The 22304-nt window shown below is 37.8% G+C and overlaps 1 protein-coding gene across 2 annotated transcripts in view; it reads right to left on the bottom strand.

Moving 5' to 3' along the window:
- Nucleotides 1–22304, bottom strand: part of ZYG11B (zyg-11 family member B, cell cycle regulator) — a 74196-nt gene extending 51892 nt beyond the window's left edge. For both annotated transcript variants that reach the window (XM_082370852.1, XM_082370851.1), the window contains exon 1: nt 22086–22304. In XM_082370852.1, the coding sequence (XP_082226978.1) occupies nt 22086–22115 (30 nt within the window). In that variant the 5' untranslated portion in view covers nt 22116–22304. The remainder of the gene's footprint in view (nt 1–22085) is intronic.

Genomic DNA, 22304 nt, shown 5'->3' on the forward strand with positions numbered 1-22304 from the left:
AGAAATAAACACTTTAAGTGTCCCCAACAACAATAATATAACTAAAATATAATTATAGTAGCTACCATCCGTTAGGTGCTTTCTATATGACTCTGCTGAGTGTTTAACATGAATTATCCATTATTTCATTTATTCCTTAACCCTACTTTTCAAAGCAGTGAAGGATTATCTTCATTTTTGCATAACTGAAAACTGGCTCAGAAAACTAACATCTTTCTCAGTATTCTACACACAGTAAGTGACAAAGTGTAGCTTCAAATTAAAACCTGACTCAGGAACACAACTCTTAATCATATTATACTACACATGTGATGTTTTAATGGCTGAATAATATGCAGCCATTAAAAATTATAGTTCAGGGCTTCCCTGGTGGCGCAGTGGTTGAGAGTCTGCCTGCCAATGCAGGGGACATGGGTTCGAGCCCTGGTCTGGGAGGATCCCACATGCCGCAGAGCAACTGGGCCCGTGAGCCACAATTACTGAGCCTGCGCGTCTGGAGCCTGTGCTCCGCAACAAGAGAGGCCGCAATAGTGAGAGGCCCGCGCACCGCGATGAAGAGTGGCCCCCGCTTGCCACAACTAGAGAAAGCCCTCACACAGAAATGAAGACCCAACACAACCATAAAAATAAATAAATTAAAAAAAAAATTATAGTTCAAAGATATATTAATCAATAGAAAAATACTTATAATAAAAGGTAAGTTTTGGGCCTTCCCTGGTGGTCCAGCGCGTAAGACTCCGCACTCCCAATGCAGAGGGCCCGGGTTCGATCCCTGGTCAGGGAACTAGATCCCACATGCATGTCGCAACTAAGAGTTCACATGCCACAACTAAGGAGCCCATGAGCCGCAACTAAGAAGCTCGCCTGCTGCAACTGAGGAGCTGGCGAGCCACAACCAAGGAGCCCTGGAGCAGCTACTAAGGAGCCAGCAAGCTGCAACTAAGGAGCCTGTGAGCTGCAACTAAGGAGTCCATGAGCCACAACTAAGACCTGGAGCAACCAAATAAATAAATAAATAAATAAAATTTTTTTTAAAAGGTAAGTTTTAAAAAATACATAGTTTATAGAACTTCCTCAACCTGATAAAGGTCATCCATGAAAAACCCAATTAGTATCATACTTAATGTTGAAAGTCTGAATACTTTCCCCCTAAAATCAGGAATAAGACAAAGAAATCTGCTCTCACCACTTCAATTCAACATTGTACTAAAGGTCCTAGAATTAGGCAAAAAAAAAAAAAGAAAACCAAAAAGAAAGAAAAAGAAAAAAAGAAATAAAAAGCATACAGATTGGAAAGGAAAAGTAAAACTGTCTCTATTTGCAGGTAACATAATTTTGCAAAAGAAAATCCTAAGGAATTCACACCAAAAAAACTATCAGATCTGAAAAAGAAAAACCAAAAACAAGTTCATCATGGTTATAGGATATAAGATCAATATATAAAAATACCTATATTTCTATTCACTTACAATGAAAAATATGAAAATGAAATTAAGGAAACAATTCCATTTAAAATAGCATTGGGACTTCCCTGGTGGCGCAGTGGTTAAGAATCCACCTGCCAAGCAGGGGACACGGGCTCGATCCCTGGCCCGGGAAGATCCCACATTCTGCGGAGCAACTAAGTCCGTGAGCCACAACTACTAAGCCTGCGCTCTAGAGCTCGCGTGCCATGACTACTGAGCCCATGTGCCACAATTACTGAAGCCCGCACGCCTAGAGCCTATGCTCCCCAACAAGAGAAGCCACTGCAATGAGAAGCCTGCGCACCGCAAGAAAGAGTAGCCCCTGCTCACCACAACTAGAGAAAGCCCGCGTGCAGCAACGAAGGCCCAATGCACCCAAAAAATAAATAAATAAATAAAATTTTTAAGTTATTAAAATGGTTACATACTTTACAGTTTACAAAGCGCTTTCACATTGACACATTTGATATTGTAATAACTGAGGAAGATGGACAACAAAGACATTATTTTTTAAGATGAGGAAACAGACTTCACAAAAGTTAAATGGTTGGCCCAATGAAGCAGAGACTGTGAGCTGCCAACCCTAAAACTTGTTCTTCTTTTCTTCCATGTTAATAAAACCTTTTATTTTTACCTGGGCACAGGACCACTTGTAACAAAGACTATATATCTCTGTATCCTCTGCAGCTAGGTGTAGCTAGGACACATAAGAAAAAGTTCAGAGGAAGTAATTCTTCAAATTCAACTTCTGCATCACAGAACTTTGCCTATTCTGTCTTATTTCCTGTGTTCTAAGTATGAATTCTTTCTGCTTTTTCTACTCTTCATTGTACCACCTTTCTAAATGTCTAAAATTCATCACCCAGATGAAACAAGATGCCCTTTGACCTCCGTTGGTAAGTTTCAAAATGATCTATTTATTTTCCAAAAGAGAAAATAAATGAAAGTTGGGTAACTATCAGAGGGGAGACATCTAAACCTTCTGAGTACATAATTTTTAGAAGTCATTTTAACAGAACAAACCCAGGTAGTAACATATGGACATTTATAATATTTAATTAATCATTCTAAAAAATTTTTTTCCGATTGATAAAATATGTCCACAAACAAAAACAGGTTTTTAGACCCCACAAATTTTTCCTTTTCAAAGAAAACTTCCCCTTATCTCTATGTTAATTCCTATTAGTAAGCATAAGACTTTTCTAGTCAGCTGCTCTTCTATTGGGAAGTACATGTGCCTAATAGTTAATCCACCTGGGCTTTGGAGCTAGAGTGCAAATCCCAACTTCTCATTTACTAACTGTGTGACATTACACAAGTTACCTATCCTTTCTGCTCCTAAGTTTTCTCATCTTATAATGTAGATAATAATAATACCTACTTCATAAAGTTACTGTGAGGATTCAATGAGATAAAACAGGAACCAAAGAACTTAGAATAATGGCAGTGCGTCTGGAAACACAGAGCTTGTAAGGGTCAGAGGCAGGATTCAAACCCAGGAAATGTAGCTCCAAGAGCTTATGCCCTTATCCACCATAATATACTACCTTTTCAACTTTATATACAAATTCTAAATATGTTATCTCACCTGATACTCAAAGGTCTGTGATGTGAACAAGGATAATCATCTCCATTTAAAGAAGAAAACAGAGACATTATATATCAAGCCAAGGACAGGACTAGAACTGTACTCAGATTATCTGAGAGCTACTCCAAAAACTATACTGCCATCTGTGACTCTGCAAATTCCAGTACTTTAAGCTAACACAGAAGTATTGAGAGATCAGTATTTCCTATTTTAGTAGTAGTAGTAGTAGAAGCCGTGCTGCAGCTTGCAGCATCTTAGTTCCCTAACTAGGGGTTGAACCCGGGCCATGGCAGTGAAAGTGCCGAGTCCTAACAACTGGACTGTCAGGGAATTCCCCTTATTTTTAAACACATAGCAGCAGCACAGGAGGATTAACAAAGAAAGGATAAAGCAGAAGCTGGAATTCCGTGTCTAAACAATTCATCTCTTGGAAATTCCTGCTCAGAGAGATTTTTCCCTTCACCAATTAGGCATACCCTAGGCAAAGTAAAAACAAAGTTCCTACTAAAAAAAGCAGAAAGGAGAGAAGGTCAAGTCTGATTTCATTTGGATCATAAGGAAATCCACACAGTTCAAAGACTAAACAATTTCTAGGAAGAACAAACAGGAAAGTTCTTTCTAATTAATTGAAATGGTTTCTACTCAATCTGGACCAACCCAGCTCTTCACTGCATAGCTTTTATCCTAACACTCTCCTAAAAAAAATTTCAAAGGCTCCATATCATCTAGAAGCACAGTTCTCATGCTGGGAACACATTCAAGGGGTTCCTAGCAGAGGTGTGCCAGGGGACTAAAGCTACAGTATTAACTTCGCACATTTTAGAATAGCAAACACACTAGAAGCTTATTTGAGGGGATGAGAGTATGGGAGGTTGGAGGAGAGGGAATCAAGTTATGCAACCAGTAAATAACTTAAAATATTTTTGTACTGAAACAAATATATTATGTAAAAGGCAAACACTACATGAATTTTAAGATAAAACACAAGATTACCAAGAAATTCCTGTTTGTAACACTGGTTTCAAGTAATTCCCTTTTCTATCCCACAGCAAATTTAGTTACCTCTGCTGTTAGAAGTTGGAAAAACAGAGACCTAAAGAATAAAGTGTAAACAATTCAGTAAGGTATTCAAAACGTTTTACTAACTGGCTCCAACCTTCCTTTCTAGCATTTTCTACTTTTCCCTTCTCCCTCCAAACATGCTACCTACTAGATACACTAAACTGAGTGTTCCCTAAAGCAACCTACTATTTACCATCACTTCCTAAGCACTGTAACAGGCACTTTCACACCTCTGAGCCTTTTTTTAGATTAGTCCTTCTATGTGGCAAAATCTCACACATCCTTCAACATTCAGTTCTGTGAATATCTTTCCTAATTTCCAGGGCAGAATTAATTTGACCCTCAGCACCTGGGTAATTAATCTGCACCATTAACTACTAGCTATTATGTACTGAATGACAGTTGTGTGGTACCAGGCACCAATCCAGCAACTTTATATATACTTGCAATCTTCCAGACAACCTTGTTTTGAACAAAGTAGGTAAACTAAGGCTCAGAAAAATTAATTTACTATGAAAGATAACACAGCCAGCAGATGGCAGAGCAAGAATAAAAATTACAAGAGTTATCATTCACGAAACACTATGTCTCAGGTCCTGGGTCAGAGCTCTTTAGATACATGAGCTCTTTCAATTTCTAGATTCTATGAATCAAGCACCATTACAATATGCATTTTAATGAGGAAACTGAGGTTTAGGTTAAATATCTTCCCCATATACACATGGCTAGCACGTTGATAAACTGGAACTCCAACTCAAAAATGAGGCCAAAGCTTATATTTTTAAGCTCTTAAGCCACTATACTATAATAATATCATAATCATAATTATTGGCATCATTATTTGTTAACATATGCTATGTGCTATATGCAATAAACTATGCTAAGTACATTACATATATAATTTCATTTACTTCTCATTAAAATTCTGTAAGTTCTATCAGTATCCCCATTCTATGAAGATGAAGACACTGAGGCTTTAAGGGGTTTATTAATTTGCCCAAGATGATACAGCTAATAAGTGCCAGAGCCAGGATTAGACCCCAGGCAATCTGATTCTAGAGTTAAGTCTGTGCTTTTACCACTACATAAGCTGCCCTTTATATCTGACTCCAAAGCTAGTTTTCTTTTATAATTCTATGTTACACCGTAGTTACTTATGACTGTATCTGTCTCCCCCACTAGACCATGATGCTGTTCAAGTTCAAGGAACATATTAATCCTTTCTGTATATCCTTAGCAGCCAAAACACTCCCTGATATTTCCCTGTTAAAAGAAAAAAAGAACGAGTTCAAATTAGAATAGTGGTAAAGATACTTGTCCAGAGTCATAGTATTTGTAAGAACTGGGGCAAAGATGCAAACCTAGGTCTACTGATTATGAAGTCCATATCTTTTCCACTATACTGTACCATACCTCAGGACAATTATTAGTTTGTCACTGACATAAATGCCAAAAAACAACTTGGAGACCTGTTGGTTGTTGCAGTGACTCACACATGAGGCGATAATGCTATAGATTAGGGTAGAAGCAAAGAAAATGGAAAAAAAATCAGAAGTGAAAAATAAAAAAATATATATAAAAAAAATAAAAAACAAAAATAAAAAATAAAAAAATAAAAAAAAAAGTGAAAAATAATTCAAAGGAAGAATTGACAAAATACAGTAAGTGACCAAATAGGAAATAGATGCTGATTTTTTCCGAATCCCCAGCACTTAGCACAAAGCCCGTCACTGTACTAGATACACGAGTATTCTCTGAAGGACTGACCAGCATTCATACAGCACACTTTTGACACACATTAGCGCATTTAGCCCTCACAACAGTTTTGTGGAGCTGGTATAATAGACACCATTTTGTATATGAGGAGACTGGAGATCAGAAAGAACAGTGTACCCAAGTTCATCTAGTTAAAAATGTGGCAGAATTGGGCCTTTGAACCGAAGTATTTAATTCCAAATACCATGTCCTTTTTCCTATCCCATATAGGCCATTCAGATGAAGGAGGGAAAAGGGTAGAGGAAGGAAAAGTCGAGATTTAAAAAAAAACAAAACAAAACCTCCATGATTTAAAGTAGTAGTTAACCAGGGGTAAATACGTGTGTGTGTGTGTGTGTGTGTGTGTGTGTGTGTGTGTGTGTGTGTGTGTGTGTGTGTGTGTGTAAAGAGTACAGTTAAGCACACAGGATAAAATGCTAACATTCGGGGAATTTGGGTGAATGTCTACATGAGAATTCTTAGTGTTATTTTTGCAACTTTTTATAAGTCTGAAGTTGTCAAAATAAAAAGTTAGAAAATAAAAATAAAAAATGAAATAGTAATTAATACTCCCATGAGGTCACTGACAAGACTGATAAGAAGACAAGGCAAGGAATTATTTCTTCAGGGGAATTTGTTAAGGCCGTGGAGAGTCTGCCTGCTTACGCAAGTACAGAAAAGGAACTAATAATGCTTCTGTGAGAGAATTCAGCTGAATATACAGATTAAAATATCATCCCCTACTGGTGACAGTGGAGTCATAAGAATAGATAAATTCTCAGGGGAAGTGATCAGAAGCGATAACTAAGCCCTGTAATTAACTATCACATGTACAGCAGGCAGAATGACATGGTCCCTGAACAATGGCTGAAAAAATATCCTATGGAAAACAGCAAAAACACCACCAGTCTGAAAGAACAGCACAGCCCTTTATTTAATTTTTTTGGTTAACACAGTGTTTTCTAGAACAGGATATAATCCTGACATTGTGAATCATTCAAATCAAGTGTACCCAGATTAGTCCTCTCAAATACTGCTGGTCAAAGTATAAACTGGCACAATTTTTCTGGATAGAAAAGACTTAATTACAATCTTAAAAACACCCAGTCTCTGAATCCAGTACTTATTCTAAGAATTTACCAAAAAAACCCAAAAAAAAACAAGAAAAGGGAAATAATCAGAGATATTAACAAAGGTATTTACACAAAGTGATTAATCAGTTTTTCTGACCCCCCCTAAAATAAACCCACATATAGAAATGTCTAAAACAGGGGGGAAATGGCAAGCAAATTATGGTATATCAACTCCATAGATAATTACATAGCAATATGTATGTTTCTAAATAACTTTTAAAGACAGTAAAATGCTAAGAATAAAGTTAGTCTAAGCAAAATAAAAACTGTACATGCAGCAGGATTTCACTTAAACATCTATACAGGCATAGGAAATGATATTGCCTGAAAAGTTATTTCAGAAGATTATAAAGCTACCTCTAAACTAAAAAATATGTTATGATAAATCTATAGAAAAGAGCAAGGGAAAGATTTAAAATAAAAAAGGATGGTTGACAGGACTTCCCTGGCGGTCCAGTAGTTAAAGAGTCCGAGCTTCCAATGCAGGGGGCGTAGGTTTGGCAAGGCCCCAAAAAAAAAAAACAAAACGGATAGTGAATACCTTGGATACCTTGGGGGTGGGTGGAAGTGGCATAGAAGAATGGGGCACACAAGGGAAAAAATGGCAGTGGTTATCTTCTATTTCTTAAGTTGGATGCTGCTCTTTAGATATTTGTTTACCATGTTCCATGGCTTACATAAATGTTTCATATAGTTTTCTAAATTATCAAATTATTAAAAATGAAAAAAGATAAAAGTAAAAATTTGTGGAAATGTAAATAAAGCTATATTCATGTTTCTGCTTTTCAAATATTAGAGGATAACCAAAAATCAGTGTCAACTGAATCAATGATAGCCATACTTTTCAATAATATATGTATTCAAACTAGTAAAGACATTTTTTATTAGACTCAATAAAACTATCTTAATTTTGAATGAAAACATGTGCTTGTGTATTTATATACACACATATACACACACTTTTATTTTTCCTAAATTGGCCATAATGTAACTTCTTACCACTGCTCCTATACCCTTTCCCAGTCTTACATTCTCCAGAGGTTTTACCATCTAATAATGGTGGATTGGGTTGGAAAAGGAGTCTTGGCAGGGTTTTCAGGGGAAAGGCAAGGGACCAGCTATGATGTATAAAGGGAAGTAGATAGGAAATAAAAAGGGAATTTTAAGAAGCATATCTGTGAACTCTATTCTATTTTACAATGTTCAAACATCTGCAAATAAAGACTTTGAGTTACTACAAAATGACTTTTTGGCTGCAGGATTATGTTCCATGGATTATGACACTACTCTGAGACTAAACTACATGGATCACAGCTTAAATAGTTATACATAAGCAATTAAAGAATTTCTCCTGCTATTAAAGCTAGGTATATACACACATATCTGCTCTTCTGCTCCTGTCTTTAGATGTCACAAAGCAGAACCTTGAAGTAACAACAAAACAAAAGAAAAAAACAAATAACATTGAAGAAAAGAACAACTAAGTTGAAAGGAGGTTAGGAGAGGTCTTGAAATGACACCTCCTAGGGGAGACACAGAAGGCTTTCAAATGTTGAAGAAAAGAAAAAAAAAAAGTAAGTAATAATGAGAACCTTCATCATTAAACATCTGTCTAGCACTTCAATTTATAAAGCCTTTTCAAAACAATCATTATGATTCTATGAAGTAAGGAGAAAAGAGATTATTTTTGTTGAGGAAGCTGAGGTTCAGAGAAGGAATGTTACCAGTGGTAGTCATACCTCCCCTTCTTTATATATGCTGTCCCCTCTCCTCAGAGTGCCCTTCCCCACCTGTCCATCTATCAAATTCCTACTCACACTACAGGAGCCAGTATATATGTCCACTCCTCCATGAAGCTGTCCCTCATATCCCAAAACACAGATTTAATCACACTACATTTTGTATATAGTTCTATTACAATTTGCCACTGTATATAACTTATTTGTTTAGATGGCCGTCTCCCCCTCAAGACTATGAATTCAAGGAAAGTTAGTAGTTTTCAAATGCTTTTTGTCTATGGCCCACTTAAGTGGGGCAAAAAACCTCACCGCCTACCCATCCCTCTTGGTTCCCAAGTTCCAGTGGAGAACCATATTAACAAAGAAGTATCACTACTACAAGGGACTTTTACAGACATCTGCTTTAACAATAAAATGAATGTTTCCTATTTGAATAATAATACATTGTCAAAGTCTAAATTCGGAAATTTTTATGTCAAAAGTTCTATTAATGCAAATTTATATCACCACACACTAGATTAAAAATAAAGTTAAATCAATGATAATTCACAATTAAGATACAAAACTAGTAACAATAAAAAAAACTACTATCAACTCAAGACAACATTGCTGAGGCACTGATTACAAAGCTCTCTTCCAAGAAATTACTGGAATTCCAACAAGCTACATTTGTATTGTACATATTTAGTAGGAGCTTTGTAACACTTCCAAGTATCAGACAGACTTCTTCATAAGGAGTCTCTGAGGAATCACACATTGATACTCATTAGCTCTTACTAACCTTCTCATGGCTTTCTTTTAATCTTCCTAAATTTTAAATTTTCTTTCTTATACTCTCCTTCCTTGAAGTATTTAGTCGTCTATGCAATACTCAGCTAGAGGCATACTCAGTCACGTCCCTGTGACTTAGTTATATAATTTGTTGGTTGCTTTGTTTTATATATTTAAAAGCTTCATTCTGTGACTATATTGCCAGGGTCATGACAAAGAAGCATTTCAGCATTCTGAGCAGTGGGCTACTTATTTCTAGCAAGTGGGGAGGTGGGGGACACTGAGAACTGACTACATATTGCAATTGTAGTCTACTGTTGGAGGAGACTGGGGCTTCCACTGTTGCTGGTATGATAAAAAATGAAATAGAGCCTCATAGATCAGGCATCTTTTATATCTGGGAACTAAAGTCCTCAAAAATGCATCCAATAAATTAATAGTTGAATGAATTAGTAAGTTACTAGATGGTAACTTATCTCAAAATTCATTTTATTTCTCCTCATGAAACTCCTTCAGGAAATATCTGACACAAAAAGTATTAAGATTGCCTTAATTTCTCAAGACAGACCTTGTGGACTTCAAAACTGCTGAATAATGAGGTCTCTCTTTTGCTTAATTAAAAGGAAAAATACACCTTACAGATGATGCCAGTAACAGTAGCTTACAGTGAATAAAGCAAATTCACATCCTTTATTTCATTTGATAACTTTATGAAGTAAAAAAGGAACTTTATGAAGCAAAAGGAAGTAAAAGGAAATATATTACAAATTTCATTTTACAGTTAAGGAAGCTGAGGCACAAAAATGAAGTGATGCTTCCAGAGGCATTGTGCTTAGCAGGAAGAATACTGGACCAAGATTTGAATTCAGTGCTGTTAGACTGCAAATTACCTAGCTCTTCTGATCCTCAGTCCTGTCCTTTGTAGAATGGGGATAATATTAGTACTTATCTCATGATGCTATTGTCAGGATGAAGGGCAAAAATGTGTTTAAAGCCCCCAGCACAATGCCTAACAGAGTAATTACTCAGTAAATGTTCCCTTCTCACTTAATAGTCATGATCTTGCACAAGTTATATAAATTCAAGTTTCAGACACACAGGGCAGAAGGTTCATGATTGTAAATTCTCAAGAGAGAATTTTCCCATCCAGAGACCATGTCAAGATAAATAAGTTCCTTTGTTTCCCTACACCATCAGGCAGATATTTTTTAGTCTACATTTTCACCAACGGTGTGGGCATTTTGTTAGGTGTTAGGGTCCTGACTTTATGTAGTTGTCTCAGTTCCGACTCATATGACAGGCTCAAAAATCTCATCTCCTACCTGAAAGGCTCCTAGGACTGACAGATCCTCCAATAGAAGGCAATGGCTCTGACAGTGCTCCTTTTTTTTGTAACCCTGGATGATTTTTTCCTAAAGATTGGACCAGATACCAGGTGACTACAAAGATTACAAACTTGACAATTTCAGTATTAGAAATAAATTTTTTTACTGACATCTCTCTGAAGGACTATGTAACACTGCAGTGAAAAGCATGGGCTTGGGAGTCAGACTGCCCGGATTAAAATGCCAGCTCTACCACTTACAAAACAATATAACTTTAGGCATAAGTACTTAATCTCCCCATACCTCAGTTTCCTGATCTGTAAAATACAGACAATAAGAGTACCTACATCACAGGATCGTTGTCAGAATTAAATAAATTTTAGGTGAAAGACACTTAGAACAGTGACTGGCATATATTAAATGCTCAATAATGTTAGCTACTACTATACAATATAAACTCCATAGAACAAACACTATGTTTTGCTCACTGCTGTATTCCCAGAGCCAACAATAATGCCTACTACGTAGTAGGCACTAAATGTTTGTTGAATGAATAACTGAACAGTCAAGCACAAATTTATTATTAGGTGTACTTAAAATACTTATTTGCTCCTAGAGAAAGAGACTATATGTCTAGAGAGAAATATTAAGTCCCAAGTCTAGCCTTGAAATTAAACAATGGGATTGAAAAGCAGACAAATGTCATTTGAGTTCATTTGGATATAAGAAACTTCAGATATTGGAACAATCTTTGATTCCTCATTTTAGTAGTATTCCATGGACAATCTCTTTTTAGTTTATGGGGTTTTTTTCCCCCCTTGTATTTTTTACTACTGATTCAACCAAGTTAGACTTCCAGGAATAAACACCTAATGTAACCTTAGGTTTGATCTAATCCCTTTACCTTCTTTCCCCAAATACAATCATTTTACGAATGAGGAAGAAGGTCAAGAAGGTAGTACCAAAGGCACAGACATATTGTGCTCAAGGGTACAGATCTTTTGAATTATTTGGCATGGACTGAGGGGAATTATTTTTCTTTTTAAAAAAAACCACCAACTAGGGAATTCCTTGACGGTCCAGTGGTTAGGACTCTGCGCTTCCACTGCAGGGGGCGTGGGTTCGATCCCTGGTCAGGGAAACAAGATTCCACATGCCATGTGGCGCAGCCAGAAAAAACAACAACAACCAAAAAAAACCCACCAACTACTCTTCAGAGATCCCTAGACACCAAATAAAAATGCAGGTAAGGCAAGCTTCTTTCATGTACCACTTCAAGGCTTGGGCAGTGTGGCAAATGGCTGTGTGTTAAAGGGCAAGGAGCTAGATTTCTATCTAAAAAAGATCAAGGCCTGCAAAGGTAAATAAATCCCCTTCCCTTCCATCTTAGCTCATGTAATAAAGCTATTCTAAGAAACCAAACAAAAATTCAGGTCAGTAATCACTGAGCAGATGAGCAGATCATAGGAATCAACAACTCAAAGATATACTTTTGCATTATTTTCCTCTAAACTACTAGCATTAGTTTGTTTTTATTTTTTTAAGGTTTTTTTTTTGTTTTGTTTTGTTTTTTTAATTAATTAATTTATTTATTTATTTTTGGCAGTGTTGGGTCTTCGTTTCTGTGCGAGGGCTTTCTCTAGTTGTGGCAAGCGGGGGCCACTCTTCATCGCGGTGCGCGGGCCTCTCATTATCGCGGCCTCTCTTGTTGCGGAGCACAGGCTCCAGACGCGCAGGCTCAGTAATTGTGGCTCACGGGCCCAGTTGCTCCGCGGCATGTGGGATCTTCCCAGACCAGGGCTCGAAACCGTGTCCCCTGCACTGGCAGGCAGATTCTCAACCACTGCGCCACCAGGGAAGCCCCTAGCATTAGTTTTGAAATATAATATGGTAAACAGAGAAGCTCAGTTAATAATGAAAAGAGCACTGGGCTTGCAGTCAGTCCTGGCTCTGCTACTTAGTAGCTGTGTGTCCTTAGGCAAATAAATTAACTTCTCAGTTTTCTTATCTGTAAAACCAATGCTAAACCTCTATCTCGACTACCTCACAAAATGGCGGTGAAGAATAAATGGGATGTGTATGAACGTGTCTTTAAAATACTAAAGTACCATGGAAATATTAACATAATTGAATGAAGGGTTTCTGGTGTGAAAAATTGGGTAATATATTAATGGAGTTTACACAAAATTAAAACCTATAAAAGCAGCTTGGGACTTCCCTGGTGGTGCAGTGGTTAAGAATCCGCCTGCCAATGCAGGGGACATGGGTTCGAGCCCTGGGCCGGGAAGATCCCACATGCCCCCGGATCAACTAAGCCCGTGTGCCACAACTACTGAGCCTGCACTCTAGAGCCCACGAGCCACAACTACTGAGCCCATGTGCCACAACTACTGAAGCCCGTGCACCTAGAGCCTGTGCTCCACAGCAAGAGAAGCCACTGCAATGAAATGCCCGAGCACCGCAACGAAGAGTAGCCCCCGCTCACCCCAACTAGAGAAAGCCTGCGCGCAGCAACAAAGACCCAATGCAACGAACACCCAATGCAGCCAAAAATAAAACAAATAAATTTATAAAGAAGAAAGAAAAAAAAAAAAGTGGCATGCCCTGATTCCATAGTACTATAGGTAATAGAATATATCTACTTTACTAAAATATTTACCTTTAACATGCTAGAATCTTACTACATTTTTTTAAGAGGTGGAAGGGATCACAGAGAGGATTTAATACAACCTTTTCACTTTAGAGATTTAAAAATGGAGGCACAGAGAGCTAAAACGATTTGCCATAGGTTAAAAGGCCTATGAAAAGAATATAACTGATATTACGTAACTAAGAACATTGAAACTTTTTTAAAATGCCCCTAGAAAAGGAGAATATGACATTGAACAGGCATTAAGATGCTTTTGAGAGCTAAGAAAAGTGTTTATACGAGGGAGAACTGGAGATAGGAAAAAAGAAAAAAGATCTTTATACAGAGCTAATAAAATGTTTAAATAATTAACCACCCCTCTACATTTACCAGTCACTGATTCTTTACTATCTGTATTTAAATATTCTGTTCTCCGGAAGGATACCTCCACAAATTACAGACAAATAATTTGCAAATTTTTATACAAAGGGATATTGCTTTGCAATTCATCTTGAAATCACTTGGCTTCTTTCCCAACTCTTTCTGATGAACTCTTCTGGACAGAAATGTTTATCCTAGGTCAAAAGTATCACTTAACGCTAGTAAGAGAAACTAGTCTGATCCAAAATTTCTTACCCATCAAAACTCTGTTTCCCCTCAGGGGACCTGTACAGAGTGTTCACCTTTTTTTCCCCTTTTTCATGATTCACATCTCAGTTAACATCACCTTATGCACTTCTCTACAAAATACACACATTCTTTCATTGAACAAATATTTATTTACTTACCGTGTCTCATGCATTATGCCATGTGCTTAAGACATGAAGCTGAAAAAATACAACTCTGTTCTTACCCTCAGAGACCTCATAATCTGGAGAGAGAGCCAGGCTCCTTAACAAAAATACCACCACCACCACCGGCTAACTGCTGTAACCAAAGCACATACAATGTACAGGGGAGGCAAACAAGAAAGGAGGAACCCAAGGTTGCCTGAGGGTAAATGAAGGCTTCACAAGGAGGTAGAGTTTAAGGGGACACCTGAAGGTTAAATAATCAAGAAGGGCACAGCATTCTAGGATAAAGGAACAGTGTAAGCAAAACTAGAGGCACGATAAACAGCATGTGTGCTCAGTATTACTGAGCAGGAAATGCAACGACTTTTTCTCGTAAAATGATTAGCTCATTAAAGAATTAGATCTTAAGAATCCTAGTATACTATGTAAAACTATTTGCTGAGCCCCCACTATGTGTTAGATGCTGCCAAGTACACAGGATACAGATCTTTGTAGACCCATTGCTGGCCGTATGTACAGCTGCCACCTGAGTTGTGCAGTACAATCCATGTGGCTGCAGCAGCGCTATAAGACCACTATAAACTAGCGGGGCCTAAACTGTAGGTTCCTTAAGCACAGTGAAGAGTCCACAAATTTACATGCATACCATGTATGCTCTGTCCACAATAATATCTTGAAATGTACACTATCAGTGCACAGTAGATGCTGTTAGAATTAAGAGTGCAGTATCACTTTAAAATAATACTTAATTTCTACCAGCCTTTTGGTTTTTTCCCCCAATTGATGTATTCTAAAAGCATATTCCCGTCATGTGTCTCAAGCTTTTCAATGTTAAAAAGGTATCTAAATGCTAAACACAGAATGCCACCAACATCTGATACTCTCCAAATGCTTTGTAGAAAGACGATTTGGCAATATGGATCAAGAACCATAAAATTATATACACCCTTTGACATATTCAATAAATATGAATTACTTTTATAATGGAAACAATAGTACAAATATTTTAAATGCCTGAATTCAGTTTAGATTCCTACAGTCTCATAGAGCACAGGGAAGGTGTTTGAAATAGCACAGACTTAGGGGTTGGACAAACCTGTGCTTGAATCCTGTTCTGTCACTTATTAGGTATATGACTATAGGAAAGTTACCTGATTTCTCAAAGCCTCAGTTTTCTTAACTGTTCAATGAGAAACCATCATCAACCTCATGGAACTGTAAAGATTAATTAGTACATCATCTGATACGTTGTGTGCTCACTAAATGTTTGAGATCATGCTCTCTAAAATAAATGTCCCAGCATTCAAGAATTTTGTTTTGGGCTTCCCTGGTGGTACAGTGGTTAAGAACCTGCCTGCCAACACAGGGGACACGAGTTCGATCCCTGGACCGGGAAGATCCCACACACCGTGGAGCAACTAAGCCCGTGCACCACAACTACTGAGCCTGCGCTCCGGAGCCCGCATGCCACAACTACTGAAGCCCGTGCGCCTAGAGCCTGTGCTCCGCAACAAGAGAAGTCACCACGATGAGAAGGCCGCACACCACAACGAAGAGTAGACCCCGCTCGCCGCAACTAGAGAAAGCCCGTGCACAGCAACGAAGACCTAACACAGCCAAAAATAAAAAAACAAAAACAAAAAAAAGTTCTGTAAAAAGAAAAAGAATTTTGTTTTAACATTATTTTCCCATTTTAATTATTAGCATTAAAAATGTCTTTTATTCTATTGCAGATAATGACTATTTCTGCTACTTATTGGTTATATGTTTTTAATGGTTAGCTTTAGAATCTATGCAAAAGGTAGTGTTCTAGCCAGCATTTCCTAATTCATGGATGATTCAATCATTAAATTCAACATTTATATCTATTTCATTTTGTATATTTAAAAATATTTTTTAATTGAAGTATAGTTGATTTACAATGTTGTACCAATCTCTGCTGTACAGCAAAGTAATTCAGTTATACACATGTAAACATCGATTTGTATATTTTTTACCATCTAATAAAATAATTATTTAAATTTTTCTCCTGTAAAAACAGAATAGTTGAGAGTATCCTAAAATTTATCCACTGAACATGTATGAATTAGTGGAAATGAGAAAACTGACTCATCATATTATAGTCACGCAGTTGTTATAACTTCATCTGAACACAGAACAACACAGTAATTTTAAATTATTTTTGTTCTTAGAATGAACTGTTGGTTAAAGACGGGAAACACAAGCTGCACTGATGATGAAATAAGAGTAAATGAGTGCATTTATCTTCTCAGGATTCTTAAATGGTACATCAAGATATCTCAGTATTTTTTTTAAGTATTAAAAAAAGAAATGTGATGATAGTTATATCCAACCTGGATTTTCAATATTAGAAATAAACTATCCATACCACCAATGTTTTATTTGTGGAGACAAGCTTGCAAGCAACAGCCTAGAACCATTCTTTTTATTTTGTCATTTAGAAACAAAACAGAAAAATTATAAAAACCTACTGATTTTTATTGATCCACCTCCTAGAGTAATGAAAATAAAAACAAAAGTAAACAAATGGGACCTAATTAAACTTAAAAGCTTTTGCACAGCAAAGGAAACCATAAACAAAACAAAAAGACAACCCACAGAATGGGAGAAAATATTTGCAAATGAAGCAACTGACAAGGGATTAATCTCCAAAATATACAAACAGCTCATGCAGCTCAATATCAAAGAAACAAACAACCCAATCAAAAAATGGGCAGAAGATCTAAACAGACATTTCTCCAAACAAGACATACAGACAACCAAAAAGCACATGAAAAGATGCTCAACATGTCTAATTATTAAAGAAATGCAAATCAAAACTACAATGAGGTATCACCTCACACCAGTCAGAACGACCATCATCAAAAAATCTACAAACAATAAATGCTGAAGAGGGTGTGGAGAAAAGGGAACCTTCCTCACTGTTGGTGGGAATGTAAATTGGTACAGCCACTATGGAGAACAGTATGGAGGTTCCTTAAAAAACTAAAAATAGAGTTGCCATATGATCCAGCAATCCCACTCCTGGGCATATATCCAGAGAAAACCATAATTCAAAAAGATACATGCACCCCAATGTTCATTGCAGCACTATTTACAATAGCCAGAACATGGAAGCAACCTAAATGTCCATTGACGAAGGAATGGATAAAGAAGATGTGGTACATAGATAAAATGGAGTATTACTTAGCCGTAAAAAAGAATGAAATAATGCCATCTGCAGCAACATGGATGGACCTAGAGATTGTCATACTGAGTGAAGTAAGTCAGACAGAGAAAGACAAATATCGTATATCGCTTATAAGTAGAATCTTAAAAAACGGTACAAATGAACTTATTTACAAAAGAGAAATAGAGTCATAGCTGTAGAAAACAAACTTATGGTTACTAAGGGGGAAGCAGGGTAGGGGGTTGGGAGATTGGGGTTGACATATACACACTACTATATATAAAATAGATAACTAATAAGGACCTACTGTATAGCACAGGGAACTCTACTCAATACTCTGTAATGACCTATATGGGAAAAGAATTTTAAAAAGAGTGGATACATGTATGTATAACTGATTCACTTTGTTGTACACCAGAAACTAACACAACATTGTAAATCAACTATAGTCCAATAAAAATTAATTTTAAAAAAACCCACTGATTTTTAAAGTACAAAAAAAGCAAGAATTCCTAATTTAAGGTTAAAAAGTCAGTTCTTATCTATTTTGATGCCATAAGCATAATTAATTTCAATCTACACTGTAATAGATATTCATTTAAAAATATACTTTATCTTATGTTAATGTGTCATTTGTTGAACAGTAATGGCTGAAATTTGTTTTAAGGTATTTTGTTCAGTATATTATTAAATAACCTATATATATAATTCAAAAATAAAATATATACATTAAATACATAAATATTAAAATTACTCCTTTCTCATATCACACAAAAACTATTTTAAAAAATTAAATAAGGTTGGGAAGTGCTAATTCTCCCTCTATATGACCTAACACCTGACCTTTGGGAGACTTACTGTTTGTAAATTAAGGACTTTGGTATGGTAAATTTACCTTGTTTTCATATTCTCATAAATCCCTAAAGGCAGCATATATGAAAACCGAGGCCCAGAGAGCAAAATTGCAAAGCTGTTAGTGATTCTATAACTCCTTAGTAATGCCTCTGTGGAAAATTCACTTAGCCAAAAAGTGGTGTGCCAGATCTTCCTATTTCATTTCCCTATACTCTCCTTCCTCCAATTTAAATCATCACCACCACCACCACAAGGTTAGGGTGAAAGTTCACGCACTTCCTTTTCACCCAGACTAGTGCAACAGTTCTTGCCACTCCAAATCATGTTTCATATTGATTTGGAGTGATCATCCTTAAAATCTCTTATGATAATTCCTTCACATCTTTCAAGGTACCCAAGGTTTTTACAATGAGGCCCAAACTCCTGAGCCTGTGATTCAAGGTCCTCCATAATTTGACCCTAGGCTCACCTAGTCTTGCATCCTATCACACCCTTAACGCTAGAATCATACATTTCCCTGCATACATCCTTCAGTTTCAGCTTCTATGCTCAAGCTAGTCCCTTTGCCAAGAATGGCTTTCCTTTCCAAGCTCTTACCCAATAAAATCCAGAAGTTAAAACTCCAATTCAAATGTCCCTTCTCAACAAAGCCTCCCTGACTTTTTCTGATCCTCCCCAAAGTCATCCATCCATTCAACAAATATTTATTAAGCACTTATTATGCACCAGGCACTATGTAGGTGTTAAAGGTACAATATGAGCCAAACAAACACGGTCTCTACCTTCAAAGAGCTAATACTTACCTCATTGGGTTGCTATGAGGATTAAATGAGATAAAATATGTAAAGCACTTAAAACAGGGCCTATACACAGTCATGTTCAATGAATATTAGCTATTAGTGTTGCTGCCTAACCATACTATTTAAAATAGTTGCCATACACAAATAGATGTCACTTTATACCTTACCCTGATTCGTTTCTTCTTAGCATTTATAACTATTCTCATTATACATTTGTTTACTGTCTATCTTCCTTACCCCAAGGGACCATGTCTTTTTTTTTAAACCACTGTAACCACAATGCCTAGAACATTACCTGGCCCTCAGAAGCTAGTCAAAAGCCACTTCTGTATCAATGATTTTTATGGTCTGGGGGTAGAGACAGACATTAACCGAAAAGTCATAGCAAGAAATACAAAATTACAATTGATGTGTACTCTATGAAAGAGAGTTACATAATGGAGGTGTGTGACTTAGGGTTGTTTGGGAGTTTTTTCTGATGAGTAGGCAGGGCAGTTGGGGTTTCCCTGACTTCCTTGAGCTGAGAACTCCTGGATATGCAGGGTTAACAGGCAAGAGAGAGTACTATCACAGGTCATTCACATGTGCTATTTGTTCTATCTAGTTTTCCACAACACAACTCCTGTAATTTAATCCTTTACGTTTCTTCCTGAAAGTAGGATCCTTTGGGAAGCCATCCCTAACTATTCAAAACACAACATAACAATGAAAATTTTGAAAAATATAAAGTACGAAGCTTTATAATAATGTTTGGTTGTATTTATTGAGTGCCTACTACACCTGTTACACAGGGAAATTTTTTTAAGTAGCCTCTACGAATAATTCCTAGCTCATAATAAGCTAATATTTTGCCTTCTCTTCGCCTCTCCCATACATATACTTTTACACTGTGTGTATGTGTTTTAACAAGTAAGGAAAAATCCAGTTAGTTGGAGACAAAGTCTAAACCATAACCATGTCTAATGTCTTTCTAGTCTCATTTCCTACTACACATCCTCATTCCTGCATTCTTCATGTCACATAAAGGTAATCCTGCCACCTACAATACATCCTAATTACTTTCTACTCACATGCACAACAAAGCATTCTTCCCCTACCCAAAATGATCTATATAAATCCTATTCACCTTTCAGGCCCAGCTCAAACGGCACTTTTGGATCCTAAATACCCAAAAAGGAGTTCATAACTCCCTCTGTACTCATACATTCATTCTCAGTGGGAAGGCTAACACTTCCAAAAATCTAGCCATTTGGTGTATCTGATGGGACAGCTCTTTATTCTGAAAAGAAGATCATCACATCTTACTAAATTTCCTTTTTGCATCAAAAATAAGATTCTCAAACTCACTCTTTCTGTGTAGTCCACTAGTTGCCTCAGATTTCAGTTCAAGATTATATTTGTCAGATAGGAAAATGAGACCATAAAGTGAAATCATTCAAGCACCTACTTGGCCTGGGCACTGGTAACAGCAGGAGTTAAGTAAGGCATAGTCACTGCCTAGAAGAACTCACATTTCAGGGGAAGAAACAGGTTAACATACAATGACAGTGTGATGAGTTGTGAATGTGAAGGGTTGTTGTGGAGGCAGACACGAGAATGAAAACCTGAAAATGCAGAGTCAGTGAGTTAGGGAAAGTTCACCGATTAAATAACTTTATAATAAACCACTTTCCAAAAAAGCAGATGGGGAAAAAACAGAAATTAACTAACCTCCTAGGAGAACATAATTATCAGGACTTCGTTTTGAGTAGAATGTCTTATTCCTCCCAGAGATCAAAATTTAGATTGCTGCATATAATGGAGCAATGGGTTCATTAAATGAACTGCAAACCATGTGTAACCCAACTCAATGAAAAACCCACTGACGCTTCAAACAGGTAAGAGAAACAGGAAGGAGAGAGAAAATTTGCAAATGTAAGGCTCTCCCAACTAAAAGCAGAGAGGGCAAAACAAATGAAGATAATACAAGGTATTAAAGAGACTGTCACAATCTGACTGCCAAGCTGATTTTCGGTCTCCAGATGCTCTGGTCTCTGCCTCCAAACAAAACCCATTTGTTCTGAGTAATAGTAAAGCTTGTAAATAAATATTTTTAAATTTCCCAAACTGTACCTCCACATTAAAAGATACTCAAAAAAAAACATTCATTTTAAAACATTTTAAGTTATTTCTGTCAAAAGGCTAGATATCTCATAAGGCCATAGTATGCATGCCGGCCCTCACCCCAAGCCTCACTCCATCACTCCAAAACACACTATCACTCAGGTTTTGCACTGACATTAGGTAATAAGGCTTGCAGGCTCTCTCCAACACCTCCAATCTCCCTCTTCCCTCTACAAAAAAGAAAAGGAAGAAGAAAGCCTGCGACCCCCTATCTGCCCGCCCTACAGCTCCAGGGAAGCAATCGTCCTCAAATTGTTCCTGCTTAGACCCTTGAATCCCGTAGAAGGAAATGGGGACAGCTGTGAGAGCGGGGAAGAGAGGACATCCGATAAGGGGGAGAGGAAATGTGGATGGTGGAGGACGAAAAGGAGAAAGGATACAGAGAGGAGAGGGCAGTGGAAATAAAATGGTGAAAGGGGGTAAGAAGCGAGAGCAAAGAGCAGGAGCGAAAAAGAGGGAGGAAAAAGAAGGACGGCGCAGACTTCCCGAGAGAACAAGGCAAAATGGTAGAGGAGAAAAGGAAGGTCGGGTTAAAGGACGAGGAGGTATAGGCAAAGGGGAACGCGAAAGAAGCTGTCACTGGGGGTGATTTAAAAAAAGGGTGTCACCGAGTGGAGAGAGATTAAGGGGGAGGAGGGTTGTCAACCCAGTAGGTGGCCGGGGACCAAGGGGAAGAAGGAGTCGGTCACCGAGGGGGAGGTAACAAGGTGGGGAGGTAAAGGCAGGAGCAGACGGGGTATCAGAGCTGGAGAGGGCAGGGCCGCGGGGGCCAGGGTGGCTGGCGGCTGCGGCTCAGGCAGGCCTCGCTCCCTCACCATGGCTGCGCCGGCCTGGTCCTCGGGCATGCAGCCTCTGTCCTGGGTTCCGCGGCGGGCCGGGCCTGAGCCCGCCCCCAGGCTGAACCTGCGCGGGGGCTCCAGGAGGCTCCGACGAACGGCGGCTCCGGGCTTGGCCCAGGCCTCGGCCTCCCTGCTTCACAAGCTGGAAGGACAGCAGCCGCAGCCGCAGCCCGACCCGGAGCGCAGACTCCGCCC

The sequence above is a fragment of the Balaenoptera borealis genome, assembly GCF_965194805.1.
Source record: "Balaenoptera borealis genome assembly, chromosome: 1".
Taxonomy (NCBI): domain Eukaryota; kingdom Metazoa; phylum Chordata; class Mammalia; order Artiodactyla; family Balaenopteridae; genus Balaenoptera; species Balaenoptera borealis.